The sequence below is a fragment of the Aspergillus clavatus genome, genomic scaffold (genome assembly GCF_000002715.2).
Source record: "Aspergillus clavatus NRRL 1 1099423829794 genomic scaffold, whole genome shotgun sequence".
Taxonomy (NCBI): domain Eukaryota; kingdom Fungi; phylum Ascomycota; class Eurotiomycetes; order Eurotiales; family Aspergillaceae; genus Aspergillus; species Aspergillus clavatus.
In genome coordinates, this window is record NW_001517105.1 from 266,874 (window position 1) to 292,548 (window position 25,675).

At 51.5% G+C, this 25,675-nt stretch overlaps 12 protein-coding genes across 12 annotated transcripts, besides 7 other annotated features; 8 read left to right on the forward strand and 4 right to left on the reverse strand.

Moving 5' to 3' along the window:
- Nucleotides 1-341: 341 nt before the first annotated feature.
- Nucleotides 342-2,389, forward strand: ACLA_054290 (ESCRT-II subunit protein VPS36; the record flags this gene model as incomplete). The annotated part of the gene is made up of 3 exons (XM_001274807.1): nucleotides 342-442; nucleotides 565-700; nucleotides 752-2,389. 3 exons carry the CDS (start codon nucleotides 342-344, stop codon nucleotides 2,387-2,389), a joined length of 1,875 nt encoding a protein of 624 aa, XP_001274808.1.
- Nucleotides 2,390-2,893: 504 nt separating this feature from the next.
- Nucleotides 2,894-5,065, forward strand: ACLA_054300 (uncharacterized protein; the record flags this gene model as incomplete). The annotated part of the gene is made up of 1 exon (XM_001274808.1): nucleotides 2,894-5,065. One exon carries the CDS (start codon nucleotides 2,894-2,896, stop codon nucleotides 5,063-5,065), a length of 2,172 nt encoding a protein of 723 aa, XP_001274809.1.
- Nucleotides 5,066-5,303: 238 nt separating this feature from the next.
- Nucleotides 5,304-7,007, reverse strand: ACLA_054310 (uncharacterized protein; the record flags this gene model as incomplete). Its single annotated transcript, XM_001274809.1, has 4 exons — nucleotides 5,304-6,071; nucleotides 6,131-6,272; nucleotides 6,329-6,650; nucleotides 6,701-7,007. The coding sequence occupies 4 exons, from the start codon at nucleotides 7,005-7,007 to the stop codon at nucleotides 5,304-5,306; spliced, it is 1,539 nt and encodes a 512-aa protein (XP_001274810.1).
- Nucleotides 7,008-7,856: 849 nt separating this feature from the next.
- Nucleotides 7,857-7,884: a microsatellite.
- A 4-nt stretch (nucleotides 7,885-7,888) lies between these two features.
- On the forward strand, nucleotides 7,889-8,448 carry ACLA_054320 (L-PSP endoribonuclease family protein; the record flags this gene model as incomplete). The annotated part of the gene is made up of 3 exons (XM_001274810.1): nucleotides 7,889-8,053; nucleotides 8,132-8,281; nucleotides 8,347-8,448. The coding sequence occupies 3 exons, from the start codon at nucleotides 7,889-7,891 to the stop codon at nucleotides 8,446-8,448; spliced, it is 417 nt and encodes a 138-aa protein (XP_001274811.1).
- A 1,773-nt stretch (nucleotides 8,449-10,221) lies between these two features.
- Nucleotides 10,222-10,247: a microsatellite.
- Nucleotides 10,248-12,443: 2,196 nt separating this feature from the next.
- Nucleotides 12,444-12,472: a microsatellite.
- Nucleotides 12,473-13,611: 1,139 nt separating this feature from the next.
- ACLA_054330 (putative mucin family signaling protein Msb2) lies at nucleotides 13,612-16,797 on the forward strand (the record flags this gene model as incomplete). Its single annotated transcript, XM_001274811.1, has 1 exon — nucleotides 13,612-16,797. The coding sequence occupies one exon, from the start codon at nucleotides 13,612-13,614 to the stop codon at nucleotides 16,795-16,797; it is 3,186 nt and encodes a 1,061-aa protein (XP_001274812.1).
- Nucleotides 14,114-14,276: a microsatellite.
- Nucleotides 15,217-15,252: a microsatellite.
- Nucleotides 15,217-15,260: a microsatellite.
- Nucleotides 16,798-17,666: 869 nt separating the features above from the next.
- On the reverse strand, nucleotides 17,667-18,704 carry ACLA_054340 (mitochondrial fission process 1 family protein; the record flags this gene model as incomplete). Its single annotated transcript, XM_001274812.1, has 2 exons — nucleotides 17,667-18,032; nucleotides 18,129-18,704. 2 exons carry the CDS (start codon nucleotides 18,702-18,704, stop codon nucleotides 17,667-17,669), a joined length of 942 nt encoding a protein of 313 aa, XP_001274813.1.
- A 236-nt stretch (nucleotides 18,705-18,940) lies between these two features.
- On the reverse strand, nucleotides 18,941-19,093 carry ACLA_054350 (uncharacterized protein; the record flags this gene model as incomplete). Its single annotated transcript, XM_001274813.1, has 1 exon — nucleotides 18,941-19,093. One exon carries the CDS (start codon nucleotides 19,091-19,093, stop codon nucleotides 18,941-18,943), a length of 153 nt encoding a protein of 50 aa, XP_001274814.1.
- Nucleotides 19,094-19,976: 883 nt separating this feature from the next.
- On the forward strand, nucleotides 19,977-20,462 carry ACLA_054360 (ATP19 family protein; the record flags this gene model as incomplete). The annotated part of the gene is made up of 3 exons (XM_001274814.1): nucleotides 19,977-20,024; nucleotides 20,142-20,269; nucleotides 20,414-20,462. 3 exons carry the CDS (start codon nucleotides 19,977-19,979, stop codon nucleotides 20,460-20,462), a joined length of 225 nt encoding a protein of 74 aa, XP_001274815.1.
- Nucleotides 20,463-21,034: 572 nt separating this feature from the next.
- ACLA_054370 (holo-ACP synthase) lies at nucleotides 21,035-21,454 on the forward strand (the record flags this gene model as incomplete). The annotated part of the gene is made up of 1 exon (XM_001274815.1): nucleotides 21,035-21,454. One exon carries the CDS (start codon nucleotides 21,035-21,037, stop codon nucleotides 21,452-21,454), a length of 420 nt encoding a protein of 139 aa, XP_001274816.1.
- A 168-nt stretch (nucleotides 21,455-21,622) lies between these two features.
- Nucleotides 21,623-22,599, reverse strand: ACLA_054380 (uncharacterized protein; the record flags this gene model as incomplete). Its single annotated transcript, XM_001274816.1, has 4 exons — nucleotides 21,623-21,799; nucleotides 21,847-22,121; nucleotides 22,170-22,333; nucleotides 22,391-22,599. The coding sequence occupies 4 exons, from the start codon at nucleotides 22,597-22,599 to the stop codon at nucleotides 21,623-21,625; spliced, it is 825 nt and encodes a 274-aa protein (XP_001274817.1).
- A 782-nt stretch (nucleotides 22,600-23,381) lies between these two features.
- On the forward strand, nucleotides 23,382-24,470 carry ACLA_054390 (histidinol-phosphatase; the record flags this gene model as incomplete). The annotated part of the gene is made up of 3 exons (XM_001274817.1): nucleotides 23,382-23,540; nucleotides 23,601-24,137; nucleotides 24,243-24,470. The coding sequence occupies 3 exons, from the start codon at nucleotides 23,382-23,384 to the stop codon at nucleotides 24,468-24,470; spliced, it is 924 nt and encodes a 307-aa protein (XP_001274818.1).
- A 407-nt stretch (nucleotides 24,471-24,877) lies between these two features.
- On the forward strand, nucleotides 24,878-25,627 carry ACLA_054400 (FKBP-type peptidyl-prolyl cis-trans isomerase; the record flags this gene model as incomplete). Its single annotated transcript, XM_001274818.1, has 6 exons — nucleotides 24,878-25,008; nucleotides 25,068-25,132; nucleotides 25,226-25,286; nucleotides 25,380-25,400; nucleotides 25,472-25,513; nucleotides 25,582-25,627. 6 exons carry the CDS (start codon nucleotides 24,878-24,880, stop codon nucleotides 25,625-25,627), a joined length of 366 nt encoding a protein of 121 aa, XP_001274819.1.
- Nucleotides 25,190-25,213: a microsatellite.
- Nucleotides 25,628-25,675: the final 48 nt, after the last annotated feature.

The window sequence follows — 25,675 nt, forward strand, 5'->3', positions numbered from 1 at the left end:
TGATAGTATCAACTGAGAGCAAAGAGAAAGATGAGCCAGGGGTGTTCTTCTCGCGTCTGATGATGTTGTGGCTATGGTGTTGAGTGAGAGAGACTTGATACTGTTGAAGGAAAGGAGTTCCTCGCTTACTCTTTCGTGTCTGTGGCGGATATCTTTGAGACTGCGTTAGTGAGTGCTCCCGCTCCCCGTATTTTCCCTTCCCTTATCTTACATCAGCGGGGTGAACCGAGGGGACTCAATAATAATGAATGAGCTTGGCTTTGGACATCCTGACCTTGCAATTTGATAGTTCCATCTCTTCACGCTTCTGACGGCGAAGAGATGCTGGATGAGCTTACTAGATGTTTCTCAAGTCTTTGGATCTGACCACTGCCCTTCGTCCCTTACTATCGTCGGATGAGACTCTCCTCTTCGTGCAGGATGCGGTGGGGTTGTATGAAGGGTGAGTGATTCAGGGTGTTGTTTCTAGGTCACTTCTACCCGATTATGATAATATCCAGCTCATTTACCTGCTCGTCGTCTTTGACAAGGATGGGCTAATTTCCTATTGCTCTGTACGTAAAGAAAGTACAAGATTCCAAACTATCAGAACGGCCATGCATATCTCACATCGCATCGAGTCTGCTATGTGGCTGTCGACGAGCCGCGAAAGTACTCGGTCGCCCTTGACTTGAAGGAAATTGACAGAGCGGAATATCAGGTAATTTCTGCCCTGATGATCTCATCCATTGCTTAGACTAACATATTGCAGGCAGGGTTTCTAAAGTCATCGCCGAAAATCACTTTGCATCCGAAGCCAGCAAAGAAGAATCTCAAATCAAAGAGCGCAGGAGCCAGTCCGTCGCTCTCACAGTCTCCAGCTCTTTCATCTGCAAGGCCACAGTCGCCTTCTTCAGTATTGGATTCACCTCTTCACAAACCATTAGCCGCGAAGCTTGTGAATGCGACCTGGATCTGTCCGATATGCTCCTTCTCTAACCCGGTGCCGTCGAACTTCGATCCTAGCACAGCTACTGCCTCTACTCACTTACCACCTTGTCTCGCTTGTGGCATAAAACCTCCCTTTACGACCGTGCTGAAGGCGGCTATCGCGGCCGCTGCTAGCAACGAGGGCGTTCAGACCAGCACGGTTGCGCACGAAGTCGGCCATCCTACTAGCAATGGAAACAGCGACGCATTCTCAAAGTCCGGTACATCAATATCGTGTCCAAGATGTACGTTTGTGAACCACCCATATCTTCTCGAATGTGAGATCTGCGGCGCTCCCCTAGCTGCCGCCAGCCCTCGTGGGCCTTCCACTGGGGATAGTTACCGCGCAGAGTCCCCAGCACCAGTTTTCGAGCAGGGTAGCATAAAGAATACCGAAGTCTTTGAGATTATGAAGTTGTCCTTCCGCGGAGGTGGTGAGAAGACTTTCTATGAAAGGCTAAAAGGTGCCCTCGTTCAGAGAAAGTGGTTACTCTACGACGCGCCGCCTGTGCCGCTGCAGCCGTCGCAGTCTTCAGGGTCGCATACCCTTGCTATGCCTGTGGCTGCTGTACATGACTTTATACCCCCGCAGCCCCGATCACCGGCAGTTGGGATTGCGGGTCTCGAGCAGCGAAGGCTCGAGGCTCGTAGGAACAACGAGGCAGTGATCGGGAGCTCGTTTGAGGACCTTGAAGCTCTGATGGCGTCTGCGAAACGCATAGTCGCGCTAGCGGAAACTCTAGCCAGAGAGTCTGGGATGACAGGTGGCGAGAACGCTGCAGAAACCAGTGCAGTCCTCTCCGAATCTGCCGCGGCGCTGGGAATGATCACGACTAAGGATATGCTTGGGTCTGGTGCCGGGAGCTTATACCTATCGGAGCTGTCCCGTAATTTGGCAGAGTACCTCACTGACGACAGAAAAGGGATTCTACAGAAGGAAGGTGGCATCATGAGCCTTATTGATCTCTGGGCAATCTTCAATCGGGCACGGAACGGAGTGGAACTTGTTAGTCCCTCTGACTTCCAGAAAGCAGCAGAATTGTGGGAGAAGCTGAAACTTCCTGTCCGGCTACGTCGTTTTAAGAGTGGCCTGCTTGTCGTCCAGCGGAATGACTGGAGTGATGAGAAGACGATCCGTCAGTTGCAAGAATGGATGGAAGAACTACGTCAAGTACCACCAGCGGAACCGGTACCTTGGGATTGGCGTCAATTTGGACGTGCTGTGACAGCGCAGGAGGCTGCTCAACGGTTCAAGTGGAGCGTTGGGGTCGCTGCCGAGGAGCTGGAAATGGCCGAGGACAAAGGAATACTTTGCCGGGAAGAAGGTCTTGAAGGGCTGAGATTTTGGTGCAATCATTTCTCTTGCGGCTCGATTGCAGTGGACACTGTGGGTATGAAAGTGTCGACTTTGACTATCTAATGCATTTTTTACGTACATAGAGATAGACATCTAACGATTCTCGATGATACAACTCTACTACGGTCATCACAATGAAATATCTTGATCCGTCAAGGCACTGAACATCAAATCCTCAGTATAAGATCTCAGAATCTGCATCCCCATCGAGTGCTTTGGTGGCAAAGTCTTAACAGCTCGGACCAGGGGTTTGACAGTTGACCCCGCATGATGAGCTCTCCGCCTTGGGGAAGCTCCTTCACTGTTTGTTGCCTGCTGGAGATTATGGAAACCTTCATCATCGATCTCCGTTCTGATCTCATCTATCCATCATTCTGAGATTTGAAGCAATATCCATCTCTCGCTCTACCGCTGTGTTTTTGGAGACTTCCCTTCATCATATCGCTCTGATGTGACCCGCTTGCTACTTCGCTGTCCGACCCGGTCATGCATCACTCTTAACTGCAGTTCCATCACCAGGCTTCTCCTTGAGATCAATCCACTGAGAGAGAAAATATCGGAATAAAAATGGGGTATAATGCATTGATATCATCCAGCTACTCAAGGGCATTGTGCAAGCGCCCTCAAACTACATCCCTCGCCTCCAACCGAGCCACGAGTATAACATCACCCCCAATCCGAGGGCTATGGCGATACTCATACCATCGACGAGAAAGCCGAAGCCCCGGCAAAGGAAAACTATCGCAGAGGCATACATGGCATGATCAGTCCAGACTGCAGGATCAAGCCTCGCGTTTCCGTCGGCGATCACGGTCAGAGTCAGATAGGCATCATTCCTGGCAGAATTTAGGGTTGGGGTGGGGTGTTACGAAGTCCAGCTTCCCAGGTCGTTTGGGCGGCTTCTGGGAGGCACAAAGGGTCCGTACGCAGCAACGGATCGAGCAGATCAAGAAGGAGATCGACGCCGATCCCTACAGGGCTCTGTTTGGTCGAAGGCTTGAGCCGTTCAACTTTGGGGGCAAGCATGGTGGTATTTTTGCGTCGATGATCCAGTCGTTCCTTGGTCGTGGACAGCGGGCAGAATCAAATCCCAGGGGGACCGATACGACGGCTGAAGTGAAGGCTGCCGATCGTCCATCGGAGAGACGAGCAGGTGACAGCCAGACGTCGACTATCTCTAAAGGAGAGGACACTCCAGGTGGAACCCTAGAAAAGGATGCTAATGCAGACTATGTGTTTGATCCTATCAGTGGTCGTATGATTCCGCGCAAAGCTAAAGGCTTCAATGAACCCGAGAAACGACAGACAGCACAGGAAGACGATTCAGCTGACATGTCGACTCGAAAAGATGAGACTAGTATTGACAATGCTGGATTTCTCTCCTCAATTGCCCGCTCAAAAAACACATCGAAGACGAATGAATCTATAAGATCTGAAAATAAAGAAGGCAGTAAAGAAATTCTTCGGCCCATGGAGACTCATTTGTCGGAGACTTTGACCAAAAAGGGAGCCCCTCCACACAATGATACTCATAAACATAATTTAGGGCATCCAGAGAAACCCGTGTATGACGGAATGACCAGGTCTTATGATGAAAGCTTGCCCTTTCGAGAAGCAGTACCTAATTCTCAAGCAGAGCCAAGACATGAACAGACTCTGCAATATACCCCAACGGAGATCCATGAGACTGACCAGATAGGAAAGACCGATAAAAGCGACGGCATGAAATGTGCTATTACACCAAGCATCTCGCCCGAGATTTCAAGCGCATCCCGGGCATTCCGAGACGTGGAGCAGTCGGATGCCTGGATAACGCGGGCAGAAAAGGAAGAAGATCTGGATCTCTTGCGTGCAAGCGATATCCGCGCAACGTATGCGCTTGAGGGCAAAGGCCGAAAGACTGATATGCAGGACCGGGAGAAGCGCGGCAATTTAGAATTGGCTTTTGAATCGTACCAAGATCCAGTTAAGGATCTGGATGCTCAAAGTATTCGGGCCAAGTACCAACCTTTGAGTGAGAGTACTCTACCTGAGCATTTGCCACTGTCTGCACATTCAGGGTCAACAACTCAAGGGTCTCCAGAGACCCCATTATCGTGCGCGCCAACTGTCTCCCAAGATGCGTCTGAACTAATCGGTGGGCTGGGTGAGCAATCTCATGGAATTCAAGCGCCTCGCATCTGCTCGTCGGCAGCGGTGTATCGATTGCTTGTATATGATCCATTTACCATGCAAGTAATAGAGGCAGAGACCAAATCCTCGCAGCAATCGGAAGGCACGCCGCTTTCTCCCGTCGAGGTTCTTTCGCGTTTGAACCACCCGGCTAGGTTTGTGCCATACCTTGCCAAGATGGACGAAGATGGCTTCGAAATTGTTTCTGGTGGCGGAGATATTATTTTCTTCAAGCAGGCAGTTACGGGTTGCTCAGACCCTCAGTCGAAACCCTCGAACAGCGGACCTAGGCAAGAAGACAATATGGCCGAATCTCCTACCTCATCAAATTCGTCGCCCTATTTGCCTGTCTCTAACCAGACCTCGAGTGATAGGCTTCACTCAAACACATCATCTCGAGATCGCGCTGTTTTACGAGGAATTCTTATCAGTGGCATAGCGACAGTCGCGACATGTTACGCCATTGGTGTTGTTGTCGAGTACTTTCGCACTGGCGGACAGGACGGACTCGGTATCGATGGTTTCACTGAGTTCGAATCTGAAAGACGCCACAGGGATCGAGAGTGAAGGATTTTTGATTCTTTCGCGCCTCATAGAGGGATCGCAACTCAAATGTGCTTGCTTTCATGCTGGGGCTCTGATATTTATATTCGACATCCCGTCTGAGCAAGACATGTCGATCCAATACCAATGCTAGGTTGCAAACATGTGAACTGATACGGGCAGACTGCAAGATAAAGAGCAAACAGTCGCCCGCATTTCTGCACACATCTCAACTCAGAGAAGCGTCAAACCACTGATTCCTCTAACTCTTCCCCGAAGCACCATCCTCCTCTCTGACCTGCTGGCGGTCATGTTTCCGCTTATACCAATCTCTGATTCGGAAGCGTTCGACCGAATTGCGTAACCATTTGCCCAATTTCGCGGCTTCCTGGTCCGTCGTCTGCTTCCTCTCTTCCCTTTCATCCACCACCTTCTCCGCCTCCGCCAATCGGTCCTCATCTGTGAGTTCTCTTTCATAAGACTCTTCTGCATGCTGCTCCTCATCCTTCGACTGGCTTTGAGGACAATCCTTAAATGAGCTTTGGAGAATTCCGCAACGTGCCTTCCCACTCATGAGGTACATGAACAAGCCGACAATCATCCTGATGGCCGCGCGGAAATCATCCTTAATCCAGAGATGGTACTCTCGACTGCCGAGGACTTGAAAGATGTGGGGATCCGGATCGCTGTCGTCACTCTTTATGGCCGGCCTTTCAGCTTGCTGCACAATCTGCCCGGCCTTCTTTCCTGGGTATAAATGTCCCCCCACCGAGCTCAGGATTTGTTCAAGAATTTCGTCCTCTGAGGGGGGTCGGTTGTATCGTCCACACCACAATCGAGAAGTATTTTGACCGGGAAACATGGCACGGAAGATATGCAGTCGAGGGCCATGCAGCCCGATCAGATAGACTTCTTGGTTCGGAAACTGATCACCGATGGGGTGCAGGCGCGAGATGTTCAACACGAGCTGCCCCAACATCAACTTGAATTTGCCCTCAAGTGCAGTTTTCAGGGTCGTATCTTCTAATGACTGAAGCCAAATTGTCAGTGGCTCAGATAAAAAAGTCAGCCTGGTTGGGAAAGGCATACCGCTGAGAGTGGGAGTATAGTTGATGGAGTCTTTTTGTCAGGGCGGCGCTCTAAGTTCAACAGTCCGGCCGTAAGGGGTGCGTCTTTGTACTTTTCATTATGCCCGGTCCAGTACTCCATCATACCATTCATAAGCCTTGCCCTACACGATCTGTGAGTATATCAAGCAGACGCAAAGTAAGGCCATTGATCACCAACCGAAGTGTATAGTAAGCATCACGATCACCTGTATCTCGAGTGATTTGGAACGATCGCAGGATTCCGGACAGCAAAGCGTACATGGCTTGCCCCTGGACTCTGAAATTCTCGTCGAACTTGGCTTTTGAACTGGTCTCGTTGACTTCGTCTTCTTTCTCATCGTCGTCCTCATCTTCCTCGTACAGAGGCTTGAAGTCGGGTAGCTTCCTGAGGGTCATGAAGAGGCCCCGGAAATGATCGTCGACGAATGACCATCTTCTAAGTTTCACGTTTCGAGCGTCTTCGGCTTTCCGGAAACACCAAACGGTACGTCTAAGGATGGCTGTTCTCATCAGCATCTGCGTCGCAGACTAGTGATGGACGGAGACATACCAGTATCTTCTGCTCTTTCCAGATAATGCACAGGAATAATACTTTCGTCTGGGAGATTGAGGAAGAATTTGGCCGTGAGACTTTGGACTTTGATCTCGACGGAAGTGTTGGTTTCTAAGGCTGGTGGTGTTGGAGTCGCGTCTGTCTGGTGATTGGATTCAGGCTCAAGCTCTGGTGTTTCATTCTCACATGGCTCGATATCATCATCAGCTGGATGTTTGGTGTCTGCTGCTGGTTCTTTGTGGAGAATTGAGTGTGATTCTGGCATCTCTGGGATGGTTGTCATAGCTGGTTGATAGCGATCCATAGTGTGTTGTGGTTGTGGAGTGCATGGTTGGGATCGATGAGTGAGTGAGAGAAGCTGTGCTAGGTGCTTTTCATCTAGAGGGGCTGGATAGACATTCACTTCACTGCGCTTCTGCTTCTAGGAGTGATGCATTCATAGCAAGAACATCAGGTACTCAAGCTATCAGATCAGGAAATACTGTCAGCGAATAATTAAAGTCATAGGGCAGGTTCTTGGCTCATACAAAGCTTATCACCACAAGGATGATCAGAAATATCTGCTGAAACAGAATCTCTTGTCAGAAATTATCAAAGTCTGCCATAGCTTCCTTAATAGGAGGAATTCTTTACATACCGAGTATTTTTAGTAGTATATTTCCAGTCGAATGTCATGTTAATAATGCTATGGGCATGTCTCTTCCTTCGGTGCTTGTCGGTGTATAAATCAGCCCATCACCGAAATATAAATATTATCCCTCGCGTTCCCAGCCGAAGTCTACTGTACATTTCTGATAGATTGATAGATTTATGACTCGATACACGCCTTGAACAGTCTACCTAGGTAACACGTTTACTATGTTCCCAGACGGCAATATCCTGATTACACGCTCCAAGCAGGATCCCCTCAATCCAACAGATGCAGATGCCGTCAAGATGGCCACTCTCCACGCCCCATGAAGCTTTAGTCAGAGTGGGGCGGTAGACATGATAGTGATAGTGATCGTGATAGTTAACTAGTGATACCACCGCAATCCGCTCCTCCTCCGCACACAACCGACATCATCACCATTCAATCAATCAATCCCCAGTTCTTCCTCTCCTCTCCTCTCCTTCTCATCCTACAACCACGCAGAAGGGAGAAGAAGAAACCAAAAAAAGAAAAAAAAGAAAAGAAAAGACACCATGGCTAACGCAACCCGCACCCCCATCCGCACCAATAAGGCCCCCTTGCCCCCGCGCTTCCTCTCCCAGGGCATCGTGGTCGGCGACATGGTCTACTGCTCCGGCCAGCTCGGCGTCAACCCCGCGACGGGCAAGATGGTCGGGGGACCGATCCAAGCGCGAACGGTAGCCTCTCTCCTCTCTCCTCCCATCCGAAAGTAAAGAGTAACAAACAGCAACGTAAGCTAAATAAACGCACCCCAGAAACAAATCCTACAGAACCTCAACGCGGTGCTGGAGGCCGGCGGGTCGAGTCTCCACGACGCGGTGAAGGTGAATATCTTCCTGGCGGACATGAACGACTTTGCGGCTGTGAATGAGGTCTATGAGACGTTTTTCGAGGATCCGAAGCCGGTATGCTATTGCCCCCCTCTTCCCTTTCCCTGGGTGTGTTTGGATTGTTGTTGACGCTTGGATAGGCGAGGACGTGTGTTGCTGTCAAGACGCTGCCGCAGGGGTCGGATGTTGAGATTGAGTGCTCGGGTGTTGTGACGAGGAGGGTGAAGGATTCGCGTCTTTGAATGGGGTTGTGGATCGAGGATGGAAGGGCGAGATGTCCATCTTATATGCCAGATGGGAGGTGTCAGTGAGGGAATATTTCTCATTATGTTCAACTTTATCTTGGACAAGTTTGGTCTTTTCTCAGTCTCTCCCCTGAAGACATGGTGTATTGATATTTGCAATAGTACTCAAAAGGACGACAATAAAAAAGTGCTGTGTAAGAAGTTGGGGTTCATCTCAATTTTGACCCTCACTTATCATTGTCTCGCATGACTCGGGAGTGGATGGTGTGCCTGTCAGGGCTCCGTTTCCTGCTTGCGCTAGGATCGAGAGAACTGTAGAGTTGTGGCGACAATACTGGCTTCATGCGACTCTTGCAGCAGGCTGCGCCATCATAACGGTCCCTTCTTGTGGTATCCACGCTTTCGGGGCTCTGAAAGGTGTGAGGATGATGTAGGGAGCACTGTTGGTTTACGAGCATAGGACTGGCCTGTGCGTTTTCTCACCATGTTAGTAAGATTAGCAGTCCTTTACAGTATGTGTTGTTGGTTAGTTGCCTCTGAACGTCTGAACCTAGTTATGGTCTTACAATATAGTGCTACATTTATTGGAGTCACTTACTGAAGCAATCAAACATCTCTGACTATATACTCCATAGACATGTACGCGTCCCACTCAGTATCTTGGAATTGGTTATTTTTTTTTCCAGATGACCACTGACTACAGAGATATAAGCTACAGTCTTTTTGAACCTCAGAATTTTTGTGGCCTGATATGACCATGTATAGAGTAGATCTATTATACATTATTTTTGTGGAAGTAAAAGGTCTGGGGATAGGAAGAAAAACACAGTACTCCGTACAGAGTACGCTACACCCTCGCCATCAACCATGGAACTTACTCCGTAATGTTTCAGGTGGGCCATTGGAGAAAGTCCTCCTTTCAGGAACAGGCTTAGCGTCCCCTCTGGCGCATTTCAACTTGTCTCAGAATGCATTCTGTGACGCACCTGGTATTATGTATTATTGTTACTGAGAAGGAGGACTGTTCGTGATTTCAGCAGCCACCACACCACATGGGAGCATAGTTATGGGCTTCAGGAAGATTTGCGTTGATGATGCAGGAAATGACATCTGAAGATTCTGTTGTTTTTACAACAGCAAATGGTTCATTTTTCCTTTTTGGATGTCAGGACAGCCTACAACAGTAGACACATGTACCAGATGTACTCTGCTAAATGGCTGCTCTACGTTACCCATCAAACTAATCTCGAGGTCAAATCATACTCCATATCACAGTTTGTAGACTACAAGACTGATCAGACCATCCACGTTAACCAGAACGTCCACGTTGACGGTGGGAATGGAATATGGACCGTGCCCCCATGCGTTCAACCAGACACCTTGAACCACACTCTATGAAACCCGAACAAATTTTTTCCTTTCCCACTCCCCTCTCGCCTATGGCGTCTAGATCGCTGGATGATGGTGTCAGTTCGATCCGATCCTACTACCTGAGACATCAAAACGCCCGTGACCTGTGTCCATACCCACGCCGTGCTGGATTGGGTGCTCAAGAGCATCTCAACACTAAACAGAACCAAGAGGATTGGGGGAAAAAAAAATGGCGACTGTTTCAGCCTCCCACCGGTGTGAGGCCAGACTGGGTCGCTTGTCCCTTTACGATTAGGAGTACTCAGGTTGCGACTCTGCGAGTCGCAAGTCGCAACGTCCTGGCCTGACAGCCATGTGGCTTTGGGACATATCTTATGGCATGTCTTATGGAGTACGGGCTCTGGAGTCTGGAGTCTGGAGTCTGGACAGATCCAAAGGATACCAGCTCAGAGCTTCGGGGGGAAGGGAGAGGTGCAAATGGGCAGCTGGGACGAGGGTGATGACTAGGTAGATACTCCGTAGATACCGTCGGCACTACTCTGTATGTAGTCTGTACATTCTTCAGCAATCAGAATCGCCATCAACCCATCAAAAGTCAAATAAATCGAATGCTCCCCTCCCATGAGCCCATCCCGCTATGACCGAGCTGATCATCGTGCCTAGTTGATTGTTAGCACCGGATCAAGGTCCCGAATGAGCCAGCCGCTCCAGCCTCCATGGTGTCTGTAGCGAGGTTGCTAAGGGAGAGACCTATGCCGGATGTATGCTAGTATGTGTGTGCAGTGCTTCTATTTTAATGATGGTTCTTTCTAATATCTATCTATCTAGCTACTGCTGTGAAACTAGCTGGACTCCGTAGTGAGGCAGGTACTAGGTAGCTAGACTTAGTAAGTTTTGTTCTTGACTTGAGTTGGTGGAATTGAGTTGTGACTCGTGAGCGAGAGATAGGGATAGGGGTTAGTGCTGATGGCTGCGGAGTGATATTCCACAGGGCTGTAGGATGGATAGAAGTATGAAAATAACATAACAACGATCAATAAGTCAGCAAGCAAGCGAGTAATCTTATGATTTGCTTGAAGACAGATGTTCCCTACGCAGTAGAATCTTCGATGCATACTGGAATGCATATATATCATCAGTCTTGATGAAAGAAGGCTCAGAGAGTCGGATCACTTCGCCTCAACTCCTATTACCACGCACCATAATTCAATTCTTCCAGTTTACCTGGTTCCTACTACGAAGATACTATCTCATATCTAACTCCATAGTGCTCCGTACTACAAGCACTAGCTAGAATCAGTCTAGTTAGGCCTTGCAAGGGTCCGAACCTTGACGGAATGGGCTGCGTGCGTGCAGCGCCAACATTTTCTCACATGGTTGGTTGGTACGGTTGGACTGTGGAGAGTACGGACTGGATCCAAGGTGAGAATTATTGCGATGTGCAGCCAGCGCTTTCAGAGTCTGACGACATCAGCATTGAAATAATACACAGTAGACGATCAGAGTCAGAAGCCACCCATGGATGAGGATGGATAAACTCATGAACACTCGTGTCGAGATGGGCGAACTGCATATTTTCTTCTTTCTTTCTTCTTTCTTCCCTTCCGGACTCCGGAGTATCATCAATTTGCCAGGTTTGGGGGCCTGGATGCTTGTTGACAGGGAAGGAGCTTTTTTACTCCGTACACTGCCACTCCCCATCACGCCCTGGACGCACTTCTCTTTGTGCTACTACGATCTATATCCAGAACCGAGTACAGAGGATGATTGTTGTGTCACACTCACTGCCCAGTGCTCTCTTTGACTCGCATTATCCATTCAGGATTCCCTTGTAGATCCAAATACTTCAATGACAGCCGGGGCCTTGAGCTATTTAATCCAGACTTGGTCGTTCAATGTTAATCTCGTACCATTATTGTGGACTAATGCTAATAATCGAGCATTTAGCGCTCAGGGATGATCAAGCGGTACTGCGGTAGAGAGGAGAGATAGCCTGTCTCTCGAGAGGATTGTCAGCATCTATCAGGGCTGCAGTGAGCCAGGAGTCAGTCCTAAGTACCTCTCCTGTCCGGCATAACAGAGGACATCGGCTCTCTGCAGACATCAATCATGTCATCAAACCCAAAGTAGACTGGCACATACGATGACTGTTGCCAAGTGCATAATAATCAATTCATGGAAGGGTGCAGGGATATTCTCAGGATTCTTTCTCCCAGGACTGACTCCGTAGAGACAAGCGTACAAGACAAGGCAGAATTGATACTCACAGTTGGTGCGTGGCTATAGTTCTCCCCCCAGCTGGAAATGGGGTGTATTCTGACGGTAAATAATACATGATCTATTAGGTAGGTTCCCTCCCCCTTGTCCTCCCTCCTCCTTTTTCTTTTAATTTCTTTTCATAGTACGGAGTACCTATAATTCGGTGGAACAGGCCAAACCAAAACAAAACCGACTAAACCCAGCCGGGTTGAGATTAATTAAATCTCCGCCTCCATAATTTCATCTTCTACAGAGTAGTTAACCACTGCTAGTTAGTAAATAGTTAAAATAGTTACTTACGAAGTACTCTCTCAACTCTGTTTGTTGTCACTTGTTCTTGTCTGTTGCTCATTTTACTTTAGTCCTCCTCCTCCTCCTCCTCCTCTTCTTCTCCTTCATTCCCCTGTGCATTTCGGCCTATTTTCTCTTTTATTTTATTTTATTTTTTTCCTTGTTTCTTTTTTATTTTCTTCCCCCCTCCTTCTCCCTCTTCTTCTCTTGTCAGCTGTCACTTTCCCAATAATAATAATAATCGTCAGTGCTGTCCTTGACGTGGCCCCAATCTCTCTCTCTCACTCTCCAGTCTTCCAAAGTTCCAGCCTTTGGGGGGGGGCGTACCTGACAAGACCAACAACCAGCCAAAAAGACGCCCTGGGAGGACTCCTTGCATCCTCCACAGTCCACACCCACCCACTTTTCCCCCTTCGCCCACGGTCGCGCCTCTCGCTTCTAACCCAAAGGATTGCTTTCTCCCCTTACTACTACTATAGTCTAGTAGTAGTAATAGTAGTACAGTTACAGCCTACAGGTACGTACTTACTTACTTTTTATCCACCATCAATTCACCTTCACCTTCTTCCCTTCCCCCCCTTCCCCCCCATCATCTTCAACCATCTTCACACCCGCTCTCAACGGCTGCAATAATAACGCCGCCTTGATGTGTGTGGCTCTCTTCTGACGGCTCTGTTCTAGATCTCGTCGTTCGCTCCTTACTCCAACTCACACTCGTTTAGACCTTCATTCTGGGGATCGTCGACTTTCAATCATTTCTCCCCTCCAGTCGCTCTTTATTCGTATTGTTGTTGTTTTATATATCATCGATTGGCTTTCCAACCTTCGTCGCTGTTGTTAACCGTCACCATCTCGACCATCGAAGTTCTTATCGAAGCATTGCAGGATCAATCTCGATCGATCGCGACAAGCCTATATCGTCGAGCGTCAAGCAAGGGTACTTCAGTCGGAGGATTTGCGATTTGCATCCCAACCTCCTGTTTACTGTGAACCTCGATTACTACTATCGCTGCATCAGACGCGACTCCAGCATTATTCAATCAACCCCTACATTGCCTACTTCGATGATTTATCGAGCGTGATTGATAGCGCCCAAGCCACTTCGTCGTGATTTACTCTGAGCCCCTGCTGAGCGTTCGGCTCTGTCCATTCTTTTGTCCATTCCGGCGGTATCTTCAACCGTAGCCGTTCCTTTCTGCGACACGTCCACCATCATATCACCTACACCCGTCGTCAAACATGCGTTCGACGGCATCCCTCATCGCGGCCCTCGCATCTCTTGGCGGGCTTGAGCTTGTCCGAGCTGAAGACCTCCAAGAGTTGAAGCCTCAGTTTATGCCCGAGCAGCTCAAGAGACACATCGACTACGGAACCACCTCGCTCGCGGACATTCCTACCGCTGGCGAAGCGCAGCTCACAGCAAGGTCGGACGCGAACTCCTTCGTCTCCTACTTCAACAATCTGCTCCAGAATGGTAGTGGCGGCGCGGCCACCAGTGCCCCTGTCGCTTCAGAGGCTCCAGTCCTCGTGGTGCCCATCACGATCTCCGTCGACGCCAACGGCGTGACCCATACCATCACTGGCGCTCCTACAACGGCGCCAACGCCCACAGCTGCCCCTGAACCTGTGGTTGTCACAAGCGCTACATCAACCACAGAACCACCGGCCCCGCCAACTTCGGCTGCCGCAAACACCGGTTCAAGCGCCTCGTCGCAAGATCCGACGTCTTCTGGTGCTAATCAGCCTTCTCCCAAGAACGTCGACCCGACCTCTGAGTCTCAGACATCCCCAGCAGCGCTGGCATCGTCATCATCCCCGGAGCCTTCTCCCAAGAACGTCGACCCGACCTCTGAGTCTCAGACATCCCCAGCAGCGCCGGTATCGTCATCATCCCCGGAGCCTTCTTCCACACCGGAACAGTCGCCTCCGAAGGAGGCGCCAACAACAACAACTCCGCCCGTGGAACAGAGCTCCTCCGAAGCTCAGTCTCCCGCCACTTCAGAGAAGGCCCAGACGCCGACCGCATCCTCCTCGGAGCAAGCCCAGACGCCGACCGTTTCCTCTTCGGACCAGGCTTCCTCCGAAGGCAAGCAGACCACTCCTGATCACACTCCGACGCCGGTAGTGTCCTCAAATGCGCCCACCGCGACCAGCGGCAACATCATTAGTGACGTTGTGAGTGGTGTGAACAGTGTCGTTAGCGGCATTTTGGAAACTTCCAGCTCGACCAGCGTCACCCCTACCGCAAGCTCGCCTGTCACTGAAGAATCTAAGACCCCTGAGGCCACACCAACCGGGACAACACCGTCTGAGGCCACACCAACCAAGGCCTCACAGACCGAGACTTCCCAGCCTGAGACGCGGGATCCTGCCTCGTCGACGCCGCTTCCAGGATCCTCCACAGATGCGGTTCCCTCCTCAATTGAAGCGACCCCCACGCCGACCCCCAGCACGTCGGGCCTCATCGACTCACTCACCTCTGTTATCTCTGAGATCTTGCCTACCGCAGCCAGTTCATCTTCAGTCACCGATGTCGTCAGCACCACCCCCTCTTTGACCGGGGTCACACCGACTGAGGCCACACCAACCAAGGCTTCACAGACCGAGACTTCCCAGCCTGAGACGCCACTTCCGGCCTCGTCAACGCCGCTTCCAGGATCCTCCACAGATGCGATTCCCTCCTCAATCGAAGCGACCCCCACGCCGACCCCCAGCTCGTCGGGCCTCATCGACTCGCTTACCTCTGTTATCTCTGAGATCTTGCCTACCGCAGCCAAGTCATCTTCAGTCTCCGATGTCATCGGCAGTGCCCCCGTTTTGACCCCGGCAACCCCGACGGAGGAGACCCCGACTGTGACCCCAACCCCAACTGTGACCCCAATCGCAACTGGCAGCTCGACCAGCCTCCCTGAGTCGCTCACCTCTGGTATCTCCGATATCTTGCCCAGTGCCTCTAACTCGTCCACCAACGTCCCTGGCAGCGGTAACGCCACGGCGACCGTCGAACCCACGAGCTTGAGCAATTTGCCGACCATTCCTATCAGCATTCCCTCCGTGACGACCCCCGCTGCCACATCTGGAAGCCCAGGCGGCTCCTTGGGTCCTATTCTGGGAAGCACACCGGTCATCCCACCCGTGGGCAGTTCTACAACCAGCATTGTGGCCGTCCCCACTGGTGTGCCGACAACTACTCTCTCTGGGGGCGCCAATTCAACTCAGACAGGCATCTCATTCACCACGATTAGTCCCAGCGTGCCCACGTCTGCTCCATCTGCGACCAGCACCCCTGTGATCCCTGGTTCTGGCACTGCTACTGAGACCGGAGCGGGCTCCTCCTCTGCTGTGATCACCCCCACCAGTGTCGCATCCACTCTGCCTACCAGCCAGGCCACCCCGACCGCTGTCTCTTCCACCGAGTCAGCGACTCCAACTCCCACCACAACGGAGCAGCCTAGCACAAGTTCGACCACCACGCAGCAGACAACCGAATTCACTACGTCCATTCCTCTCCCCCCTCAGTCCACCTACTCTGAGAACACGGAATTCGTGCCCTCGAGCATCTTGGTTGAACCTCCCACGACGACCCAGCAGTCGGCGACCCAGACCGCTACGGAGACCACGCAGCCCATTCAGCTCCCCGGATCCATTTCGCCTGCCAATAGTCCTTCGGCTCCTCCTGCTGACTCTACCCTGATTCAGATCGGTTTCAACGGCAAGCTCCGATATAGCTTCGTTGCGACGACCCCGCTCTCGTCCTCTCAGATCTTCCTGTACGTTCCTCAGGGATTGATCTATGCCTTGGAGGTTCTTGGTCAGGATCTCTCCATGTTGGCTATCGAGCCCTACAACAACTCGGCCAGCACTGGTTACATTGCGACAGTTGCCTTGGCCTACATCCCTACCGATAAGGTTGATGCTCTGAGGAAGTTGCTCCGCAACCCCATCTCGAAAGTGTATGAGCAGCCCAACGAGTCGGTCAAGACGCTGTTCTCGATGATTGATCCCTCTATTCCTCTCGTTGTTGGCGAGTCCGGCTCGTCCAGTGGCAGTGGTCTGTCGACCGGCGGCGGCTTCTCCGGCAACAACAACGGTGCTGACGGCTCTGGCAAGTCAGGCGACGACGATGCGGATGCCGGCGCGAGCAGCAGCTCTTCGACCCGCGCCAGCTCCGTTGGAATCGGTGTCGGTGTCGTGGCTGGTGCTGCCGCATACGGTGCTGGTATGTTCTGGCTTGCTCGCCGCTACCGCAGGAAGCGCCAGCTGCACCAGCGCTCCAGCTCCACGGTTGAGCAGATGAGTGGCGGCGGATCCCTCCTCGTTGCGGGTGGTCGGGTTTCCCGCCACAGCCAGAACAGCCGGGGCAGCGGCCGCACTCAGATGATCAGTGCTCCTGTGATGGCCGAGAACTCGTTGGGCTGGAACTGAGCCACGATCGCGAGTAAACGGCAACCGTTTTTGTGCATACTGTTTAACGAAGGCATGGGCTGTAGATGAACTCGAAGATCAGGGCACAACTGTCTTGATTGGAGGGTATATATATTGTCACATGGTCTCTCGGCTTTTCTGTTGTATTCAATTTTTTTGGATCTATGTGACAGCGCTTCTCTTTGGGCGCTTTTTCTGTATCAATCTTCCTTCTACCTACCATATTTTTTTTTTTTATATTTATTCCCCATATGTTCTTGCCAGACATTGGTCTTCATTTTACCTTCTTACTCTCCTTTATGGTGCCACAAGAGAAGTACCTTCCCACACCAGAATCATTATTACTTTTCTCACTCCTCATTTTCTCCGGAAAAAAAAAAAGAAATCTTTCCTTCCTCTGCTCTGCACCACGGGTGGTAGGTATCTGTGACGAGTGATGCCGTCCATGCTTTACTGCTCCCCCTCCGTATCTTCCCCTGTCCCCTGTCAAATATTTTGGATCTTTCCTTTATTTTGTTTGTTGTTGTACAGATGTATATTTTGAGTAGAGTGAACGAGTCTTCCTGGGTTGTTCCAGGTTGCCATGGATGCCGAATGAATGTTTCATTGTCGATTGATATAGAATGCTGAGTCCCATGTAGTGCAATATCTAGGAATACAAAATCCATCTAGCTCTTCGCTTCGCAGGGGAAAGGTGTGTAAGTAGAGCCAATCCGTATCAAGTGAGTAGAGAGCGCCGTGAACTCCAGTCCATGGACCCATGGAATGCAAACACAGACGAAGCTGAACAAAGGGAAAAAAAGCATCACCTGCGCCCACCACCACCACTACTAAAACAACAACAACAACTCAACCCCATCCTTCCATCTCTACTCCGTCTTCCGCTTCGACTCCCCCCTCCACCCCAACCACGCTAACGGCCCGGCCTCCCCACCCGCCTCGCGCTCCCTCTGCCTCTCCTCCTTCGCCCTCCGCCGCTCAGCCTTATACTCATCCCAGGAGACATTCTTCTCCGCCGCGGCGCCGGCGCCCACGTCGGCGCCCTGCGTCTTGAGATAGGCGTCCAACACGGCGGCTTCTTCGGGGCTCGTGTGTGCGTGGCTGGTGATGGGGAGGGGCCGGACAGCGTCGTCGCCGGCGTAGGCGCGGATGGCGGTCTTGAAAGACCAGTTTACGGCTTCGTCGACGGGTTCGTCGAAGATGTAGGGGAGGAAAGGGACGACGGCGAGGCCGAGCTGGTTTGCCGTTTAGTGTTGATCATACACAAGATATGATGAAGAAGGGGGGGGGGTAGTAGGAATTGGGGAAAGGGGAGAGAGGGGGAAACATACACCAATCGGCGTCCATGTGCGCACAAACACGCTCTTGTTATTCTTCATCATCCGGCCGGAGTACTTCACCACCGAGTGGATCGTGAACGCCGGCAGGCCCATGCTCGCCAGGCTCTGGAAGATCGCGCGCTTCGCCATCACCACCCGGTAGTCCTCGAGGAGGGGGATGCGGGCCGTAGGCCAGGGGGCGAGCTCGGCGCCGCTGTCGCTGGTCTTGGCGTTGGTGGTGGTGGTGCCGCGCACCGCCGCGCCCATGGTCCCCGTCGCCATGCCGCGCACGACCTGGTCGGGCGAGAGGTGGCTCGCGTCCTTGTAGGCCTCGCCGGGCGGGGCCAGGGCGTGCTGGTTGCGCAGGTAGGCCTTGTAGCCCTCGTGGGCGACGTCGCCGATCAGGTACGTCCAGGAGACGCCGTAGGCGGCGCGCACGAGGTAGGGGTGTGCGACGGGGCGGAACGACTCGCCTATGTCGGAGGTGTAGGCAACGTAGCGGTGCGCGGAGAGCAGGATTGTGCGGATGCGGTTGGCGTAACCGGCGTACCGGTAGGGGGTGTCGGTGGAGTCGACGGAGCTGGCCATGTTAGTGTTGCTTCTTCATTAGGTGGAAGGTTTGATCCTGCGATAGTATGTGGTGCGGTGCGGACGGGGAGGGGGAGGGTTCATGGGTTTATATATGCTTATATGCGGGGACACGGCGGAGCCTATGATGCCATCATAGCTTTTGGTATACACGAAAGGAAGTGGACACGCGACAGGAGTGTGGCTGCGCGGCTGAACGAGGAAGATGTCGGTTGAGAAAGAGAAAGGAAGACGTACTAGGACGAGTAGAGATCATCGTAGAGCCCGTCGTCTTGATCGACCATTTGCTGGAGTTGAGGAGGCAGCTTGCCCCGAGGGATGACTTTCAGCTGCTCTGCTGCGTCTGCTGGTTGAGCCTCAGCTTCGTCGTGTTTCTTCCCCCAGAACATCTTGTCGAGCGTCTTCCTGATCGATTCTTTTGGATGAAGAGGAGTAGAATTGAGAGATCTGAGTGTCTGAAGGCTAGACAGGAGAATGCAACAACAACGAAAGAAGTAGAAGAAGAAGTGAGAGGAGACGCTACAGAGCTAGAAAATGAAGTTGTAGAGAGCAAGAATAATTCGACCGACAGATAGAATTTCAGGCACAAATAATAAGAATCCAACACAGCACAAAAAATATCTAATATAATAATTGCAACCTCAATGATTTCGCTTCCAACACCCGCACACGGCGTCCGAACAGCTTGCGCAGCTGGAGTAACCGGGGGTAGCATTTGGTAGTGACGGAGTAAATGTATCCCCAGTGTCCAAGCTAAGCTATGTCGCTCCGAGGTTCAGCGCGTGTGTTTCCCTTGGTCCAGCACTGCCACTCTACACCCTGCTATATTGTTGAATTGATGTGGTTTGATTGCGCATCAAGCTCTAACAAATGACGTTCTAACTCCTTTCTCAGCGATTGCCTTGCGTTCTCATGATCATTCCACTATTGGGAATTAGTTATTATTATTAGTAGTTACGGAGTAGGATTAATCCATCGCTGGTGATGATTCCGCGGAACTTCCCGATGCCGGTCATGGGATTCGGACCGAGCCGGAACATCACATGACAATGAGGTTGATTTGAACTGGAGCCGCACGTGATATCACATGACTGCACAGCTTCGAGGTGACTCAGCATCGCACCCTAACCCAATCAGGCAAGGCCACAGCCGCCGTTCAACTTCCAACGCTGCCGTCTTTTGACGATTGCTTCCGCTGGTCCCTCTCGCAGAAGCTCCAACCGCCGCATCTTTCCCTCCGTTATCACTTGCACCCCCTCCCAGTCTATCACCATGGTCGCCTACTACCAGATCGCCGGCAAGCAGGTCGGCTCCCACGTTGTACGTTCTCCCACGCCATCCCTGCCAATGGCTCCCGTTGAACGGCCGAGGCGGATTCACCTCATCTGTCGACCATTGTAACAGGATAACGCTAACAACTGCTCGGTTAATGTCTAGCTCGCCATGGGCGTTATGGGTACCCTCTTCGGTGGCATCTTCCTCTCCACCCGCGGCGGTGGCCAGAAGAAGCAGGGCACCACTCCCCCCATCCAGGCCTCTTCCAGCGATGAGGAGAAGTTCATCCAGTATGTTCTCACCTAGCCAAGTGATATGGACTCGTTGTGCTAGAAGCGTCGCGCGTTCGCGTGTATCGCTCTTCTGTCGGACTACTGTCGCAAATTACTGTTGGAAACACCTGCTGGGACGTGGCTAACTATGTGGTGCAACAGGGATTTCCTGAAGCAGGTGAACGGCGAGGAGAAGAAGGCTGATCATTAAGAGTCTGTCTCCCTTCGACGAAAAAGATATGGTCGGGATAACCTCCAGTGGATACGGTTTCGGCCTGGGATATTTCTCCCGAAACGACTGGGAGTGTTGGATGGGCTGTCATAGCATGGCTGCTCCGGTCTTCTCGGCAACTGGGATCTGTGTCAGGATTTGAGACCTGAGACTATGACGAGGACGGGGGAATCCACTTCCACTGGACCTGATGACTTGTACATAATAGAGGTATACGCTATTTGGAGGTTGTTTCTTCAAGTGGGACGGTTTCTTCCCCCGCCTAAGCAATTCAGCACATGAGCTGGGTGATGTAGTGAGCGTAGCCCAGTAATCAGGCCAACCGTGTCTACGAACCTATCAAGGAACCGAATGATACGGAAGCATTGCCAAACCGTGTCTAGACCGCATCCCGCACATCATTCAAACCAAGTCCTGGTAAGCCATTTATCAACGCGCCTCCAATCCACTCACCCAGTCACATGATTCCACAAAAACATCTCCATCAACAATCACCATCTCCCCTCCCCGATAATCCCACAAGACAAAACAGCAGAATACAAACCACACCCATGAAGCCCCGTCCATTCCCCTTCCTCCTCAACATCGGGACGGACATCGTCCACCTCCCCCGAATCACCCGCCTCCTCAACCGTCCAGGAAACTACCTCCACCGCTTCACCCGCCGCATCCTCAGCGAACCCGAACAACAAGACTTCCGCGCCAGATTCGCAACCGCAGCCCCCGCACACATCAGTACAGATATGGCCCGCTGGCTCGCGGGCCGGTTCGCGGCCAAGGAGGCTGCGCGCAAAGCTGCGCCTGCGGGCGCGGCGGCGGTTTCTTGGAAAGATGTCCTGGTGAGGGTGGGGGACGTCGAGGGTCGGCCGGAGGTGGTGTACTTGGATGCGGAGGGGGGAGGGCGCGTGGGCAAGTTGTCTATCTCGCATGATGGGGAGTATGTGGTTGCGACTGTGCTTGCGGCTGAGTGAGGGGTGTGATCTACGATTACGATTATGTTTCGCAGTTGAGCTGGTCTGGAAGACACCATCAGGCAGCCTAAGCTAAGGAAAAGTACCATTGAAGTGTGTACATGACAGCAATCTTGCCACCTTGCGAAACCTAGGATCAAAGAGTCTGCATTCTCCCGTTCAGCTTCGCTAGGCAGGAACCAGACCCATTCGAGCCAGTGCCACCTTCGCCTTCCGACGGAGACCATCCATGCTCAATGGAAGGATATCCTCTGGGTTGGTGTCTGGGAGCAGATGCTGGCCAAAAAGCTCCTCGCGGGTGATATTGATATTCTCGGTGCTATCAGCTGCAGCGGGAAAGATAACCTGGAGAAGGTCAATGCTGCTCTCAGAAATGGGGGAGACACAGGTACCACTCGCTGCCGAAGGTGTGGCAGACCATCCTGGCTGCGACTATAAACCTTGATGGCTCCCGAAACTCCATCAGGGGTCTTTGTCCACTCCAAGTTCATCACGACGTTGGCATTCGTCCCAAGAAGCCAGACTCGCACATCCGTCGCCATGAGCAAGTTTAGCCCACTCCACCCGTTTTCCATCACTATCGAGGGCAGCGGTTGATGCATAGGCCGGATGACCAGATCGGGCTCCTTTCGAGATCCCTGATAGTCCCCGGAAAAGGATCTGATGGCTAGTGAGACTCGTTAGAGGAGGAACTACAGCGAGTAGGTGAACCTACTGGTCCCAACCGACCAATGGAACTTGTCACGCTCTTCCTGGCTCAACAAGCCTGTTTGCATCCATTCAAAGAGTTCCCGTTTCAACCATTCCTGATGACAACACTGAATTTCGGTGTGGACGACCCGTAACCATAACATTTCCGCCACGACGTTGTAATTGACCCTGTACTTAGCAGCTCAACGAGGATTCTTAAGGACGGCACACCAGAGAGGTATTTACCGTGCGTATTTTCCTTTCACTTCACTGTCGCCTATCAGGGAATCTGCGATACTGGACCCCCAGGCAGGGCTGACATCCGTATACAACACATCTGTGCTCTGTGTCGCCCGGAGAATCTGTTCCTTGGCGTGTGAAAGAAGATTTTCTTGAGTAGGAAACCTCGACGCATCGTAATCAATTTGATTGTGCTCGTAGATACCCGCGTCCATTTTTGTTTGTCTGAGGGGATTTATTGGGGTTTTTGACGATAGTCGGATGGTTCATGCAAATATCTGTTAGGACGAGATGCTGGCACGCTGTTCAAATAAAGCTGCTTTGACAGAAAGTCAGAACTCAAGACTCCTTCAGTATAATCATCATGGTGACTCAAGATTTCAATGATCTAATAAACACTGTTCCCCCTCTGCTCCGAACCTTGGATCAGCTTGTGGTATAAACAACTTGAATAATACCTCGAGGAACAATGATCATGATTCGAATGAAGTTCTTCATCAGCATAAATGTATAGTGAATCTGTCTTGCTCTTACTACAGCTGAAATTGGTCGATGGTATACTACTATAGTTACTTCCAAGCCGTAGCGACGAACGACGACGTTCTGGATGGAGATGGAGCAGTCAGTGGGTCTGATCTCTCTTCACATTTTCTATGACTGCTGGGCAAGGTTGCTGTTAGATAGTTATTATCTCCTCGCTCCATTATCCTTAGACCACTTCAGGGTCTATCGAGACATCAATCATAGATATCTTTTAGGTTTATTCTTCATATCCAACCGATATCGCTGCCTCATTCTTTTTGTACACCAAACTAACAGTGCAACCGCGGGGCAATTCCTCTCCGCGCAGTTGAACTAACGGCACTGGTTATTGGTTCCTCTAGTGACATCTGCGTACTTCTACCTGATCTGCTCAAACTAATATCAGATCAAGAGCTTCTACATCTTTGTCTGACATCTAGCTTCCATCACTCCTAGCATATCACCTTGAGCAGCCATGCCCTTCTCACACCACAGCCACTCGGGCCAGTTCTGCCCCGGCCATGCCAAAGACTCCCTCGAGGAGATCATCCAACTAGCCATTGCAAAGAAGTTCAAAGTCTTCTGCTTAACCGAACACATGCCCCGAGGCATGCAGGATCTGTACCCAGAAGAGGTTAACCCCCCCCTCGCTAGTTTCCATGAACCCCTGGAACATAGCTGACCAACCCACCAGATCGAAGCCGGCGACACCGAAGCCGCCATGCTCGCCAACGAAGCCGCATACTTCGCCGAAGCCACCCGGCTGCGCGAGAAGTACGCCGACCAGATCCACGTCCTGATCGGGTACGAGATCGACTGGATCCGGCCGGAGTCGCGCGCGCTGGTCGAGCGCTCCCTCGCGCGCTTCCCCTTCGAGTTCTTCATGGGCTCCGTGCATCACACCCTCAAGGTACCCATCGACTATGACCGGCCGATGTATGAGAAGGCGCGTGACCTCGCCGGCGGCTCTGACGAGCGCCTGTTCGAGCGCTACTTCGACGAGCAGCTGGACATGCTGCAGCAGCTGAAACCGCTGCTCGTGGGCCACTTTGACCTCATCCGGTTGAAGAGTGATGACCCGGAGCGCAGCTTCCGCCAATGGCCTGGGGTGTGGGAGCGCGTGCTCCGGAATCTGGACTTCATTGCTGGGTATGGAGGTATGTTGGAGCTGAATTCGGCTGCGCTGCGGAAGGGGATGAGTGAGCCGTATCCCAAGGAGGAGATTTGCAGAGTAGGTCTTCTGCTTCCCTCCCCACATCTTCTTCTCTCTTCTTTTTTTTTTTTTTGCGTCTATCCTCTTTCGGTTTTGTGAGGGATTGTTATTGAGTGATGGTAGGAATTCCTGGCACGAGGAGGCCGCTTCGTTCTCTCAGATGATAGCCATGGGTTGGATCAGGTGGGTTTGAACTTCCACCGGGTGCTGGCGTTCATGGAGAAGGCTGGTATTTTGACTTTGCATTATCTGGAGCTGGGTTATGGGCCGGGTGTGGATGAACGATTCCCTCGGACTCAGATTCGCTCGATCCACCTGGATGAGCTGAAGAAGATGTCCTTTTGGCAGTAGCCGCTTGATCCGTTGGCAGTGCCTGTACATAATAGGTCGGCTTACCTGCAATGATGGACATGCATATTTATACCCTGTTCACTGTCTACATGTCTTATGGGATGATGGTATAACACGAGATTCATCCTAGGTCTCGATGGCCGACATTGACCTTGAGCAATAACCACGAACATCCATCGATCTATATTCCCAATACCTAACCGAGATCCCATATCCAAAAGGGATTCTAACCAAAATCCCCGCTGTCAGGGCCTGTCTATGAAATGATTACATCAAACCGATACACACACACACACACGCCTATGACCTTACTCCCCTCATCCACTCTCCTTACCAACCCCTTCACTCCTCTTTAAACAAACCCTCTTCCCTCAGCCTCCTAACACAATCACTGACCACTACGCAAAATGGGTGTCGAAAAAGAAACCCTCAGACCGGGCAACGGCACCGACTTCCCCCAACACGGCGACAAGGTCGCCATCAACTACACAGGCTGTCTCTACGACACCAAGGCCGCGAAACACAACATGGGCAAGGAGTACGGCAGATGACCCCCTTTGCCGACGATTGACTGCGACTTTTTAACGGGGCCACTAGGTTCGATAGTTCGAAGAGTCGGGGCCCGTTGGAGACGACGATTGGGGCGGGGGAGGTTATCAAAGGTTGGTTTACTTTTTGGTGCGGAAGATTTGTGGGGGGGGGAAGGTAGGGGTGGTATGGTTTATGTTTATGTTTATGTTTATGCATGGTGGCAGGCTGGGACGAGGGCGTTCCACAGATGAGTCTTGGGGAGAAGGCGATTCTGACTATCAGTGGGTATGTTCATAATTCCCAGCCTGGTTTGATTGCAATCTGCTTGTGGGGAAGATGAAGATGTTGTTGATGCTTGGGGTTTTTGGTGTGTACTAGGGACTATGCCTACGGCGAGAAGTAAGTGCGCGCGCGCGCGCAGCTTGGAAAAAAAAAAACGGATATGCAGGGACTGATTGATTTGTCCTCAGGGGTTTTCCGGGATTGATCCCCCCGAATGCTGGACTGGTTTTGTATGTCCGTCCGTTTTTTTTTTGTCTTGTGAGCTTGGTGGTGCTGTATGTGTTGCTGATGGGTTTAGCGAGGTCGAGCTCATTCGGATCAATGACAAGTCGGTTCAGTTCTGATGTTTGCTTGGTGTGGGTTCTTGTTTGGAGTAGGCCGTATTTCAATGG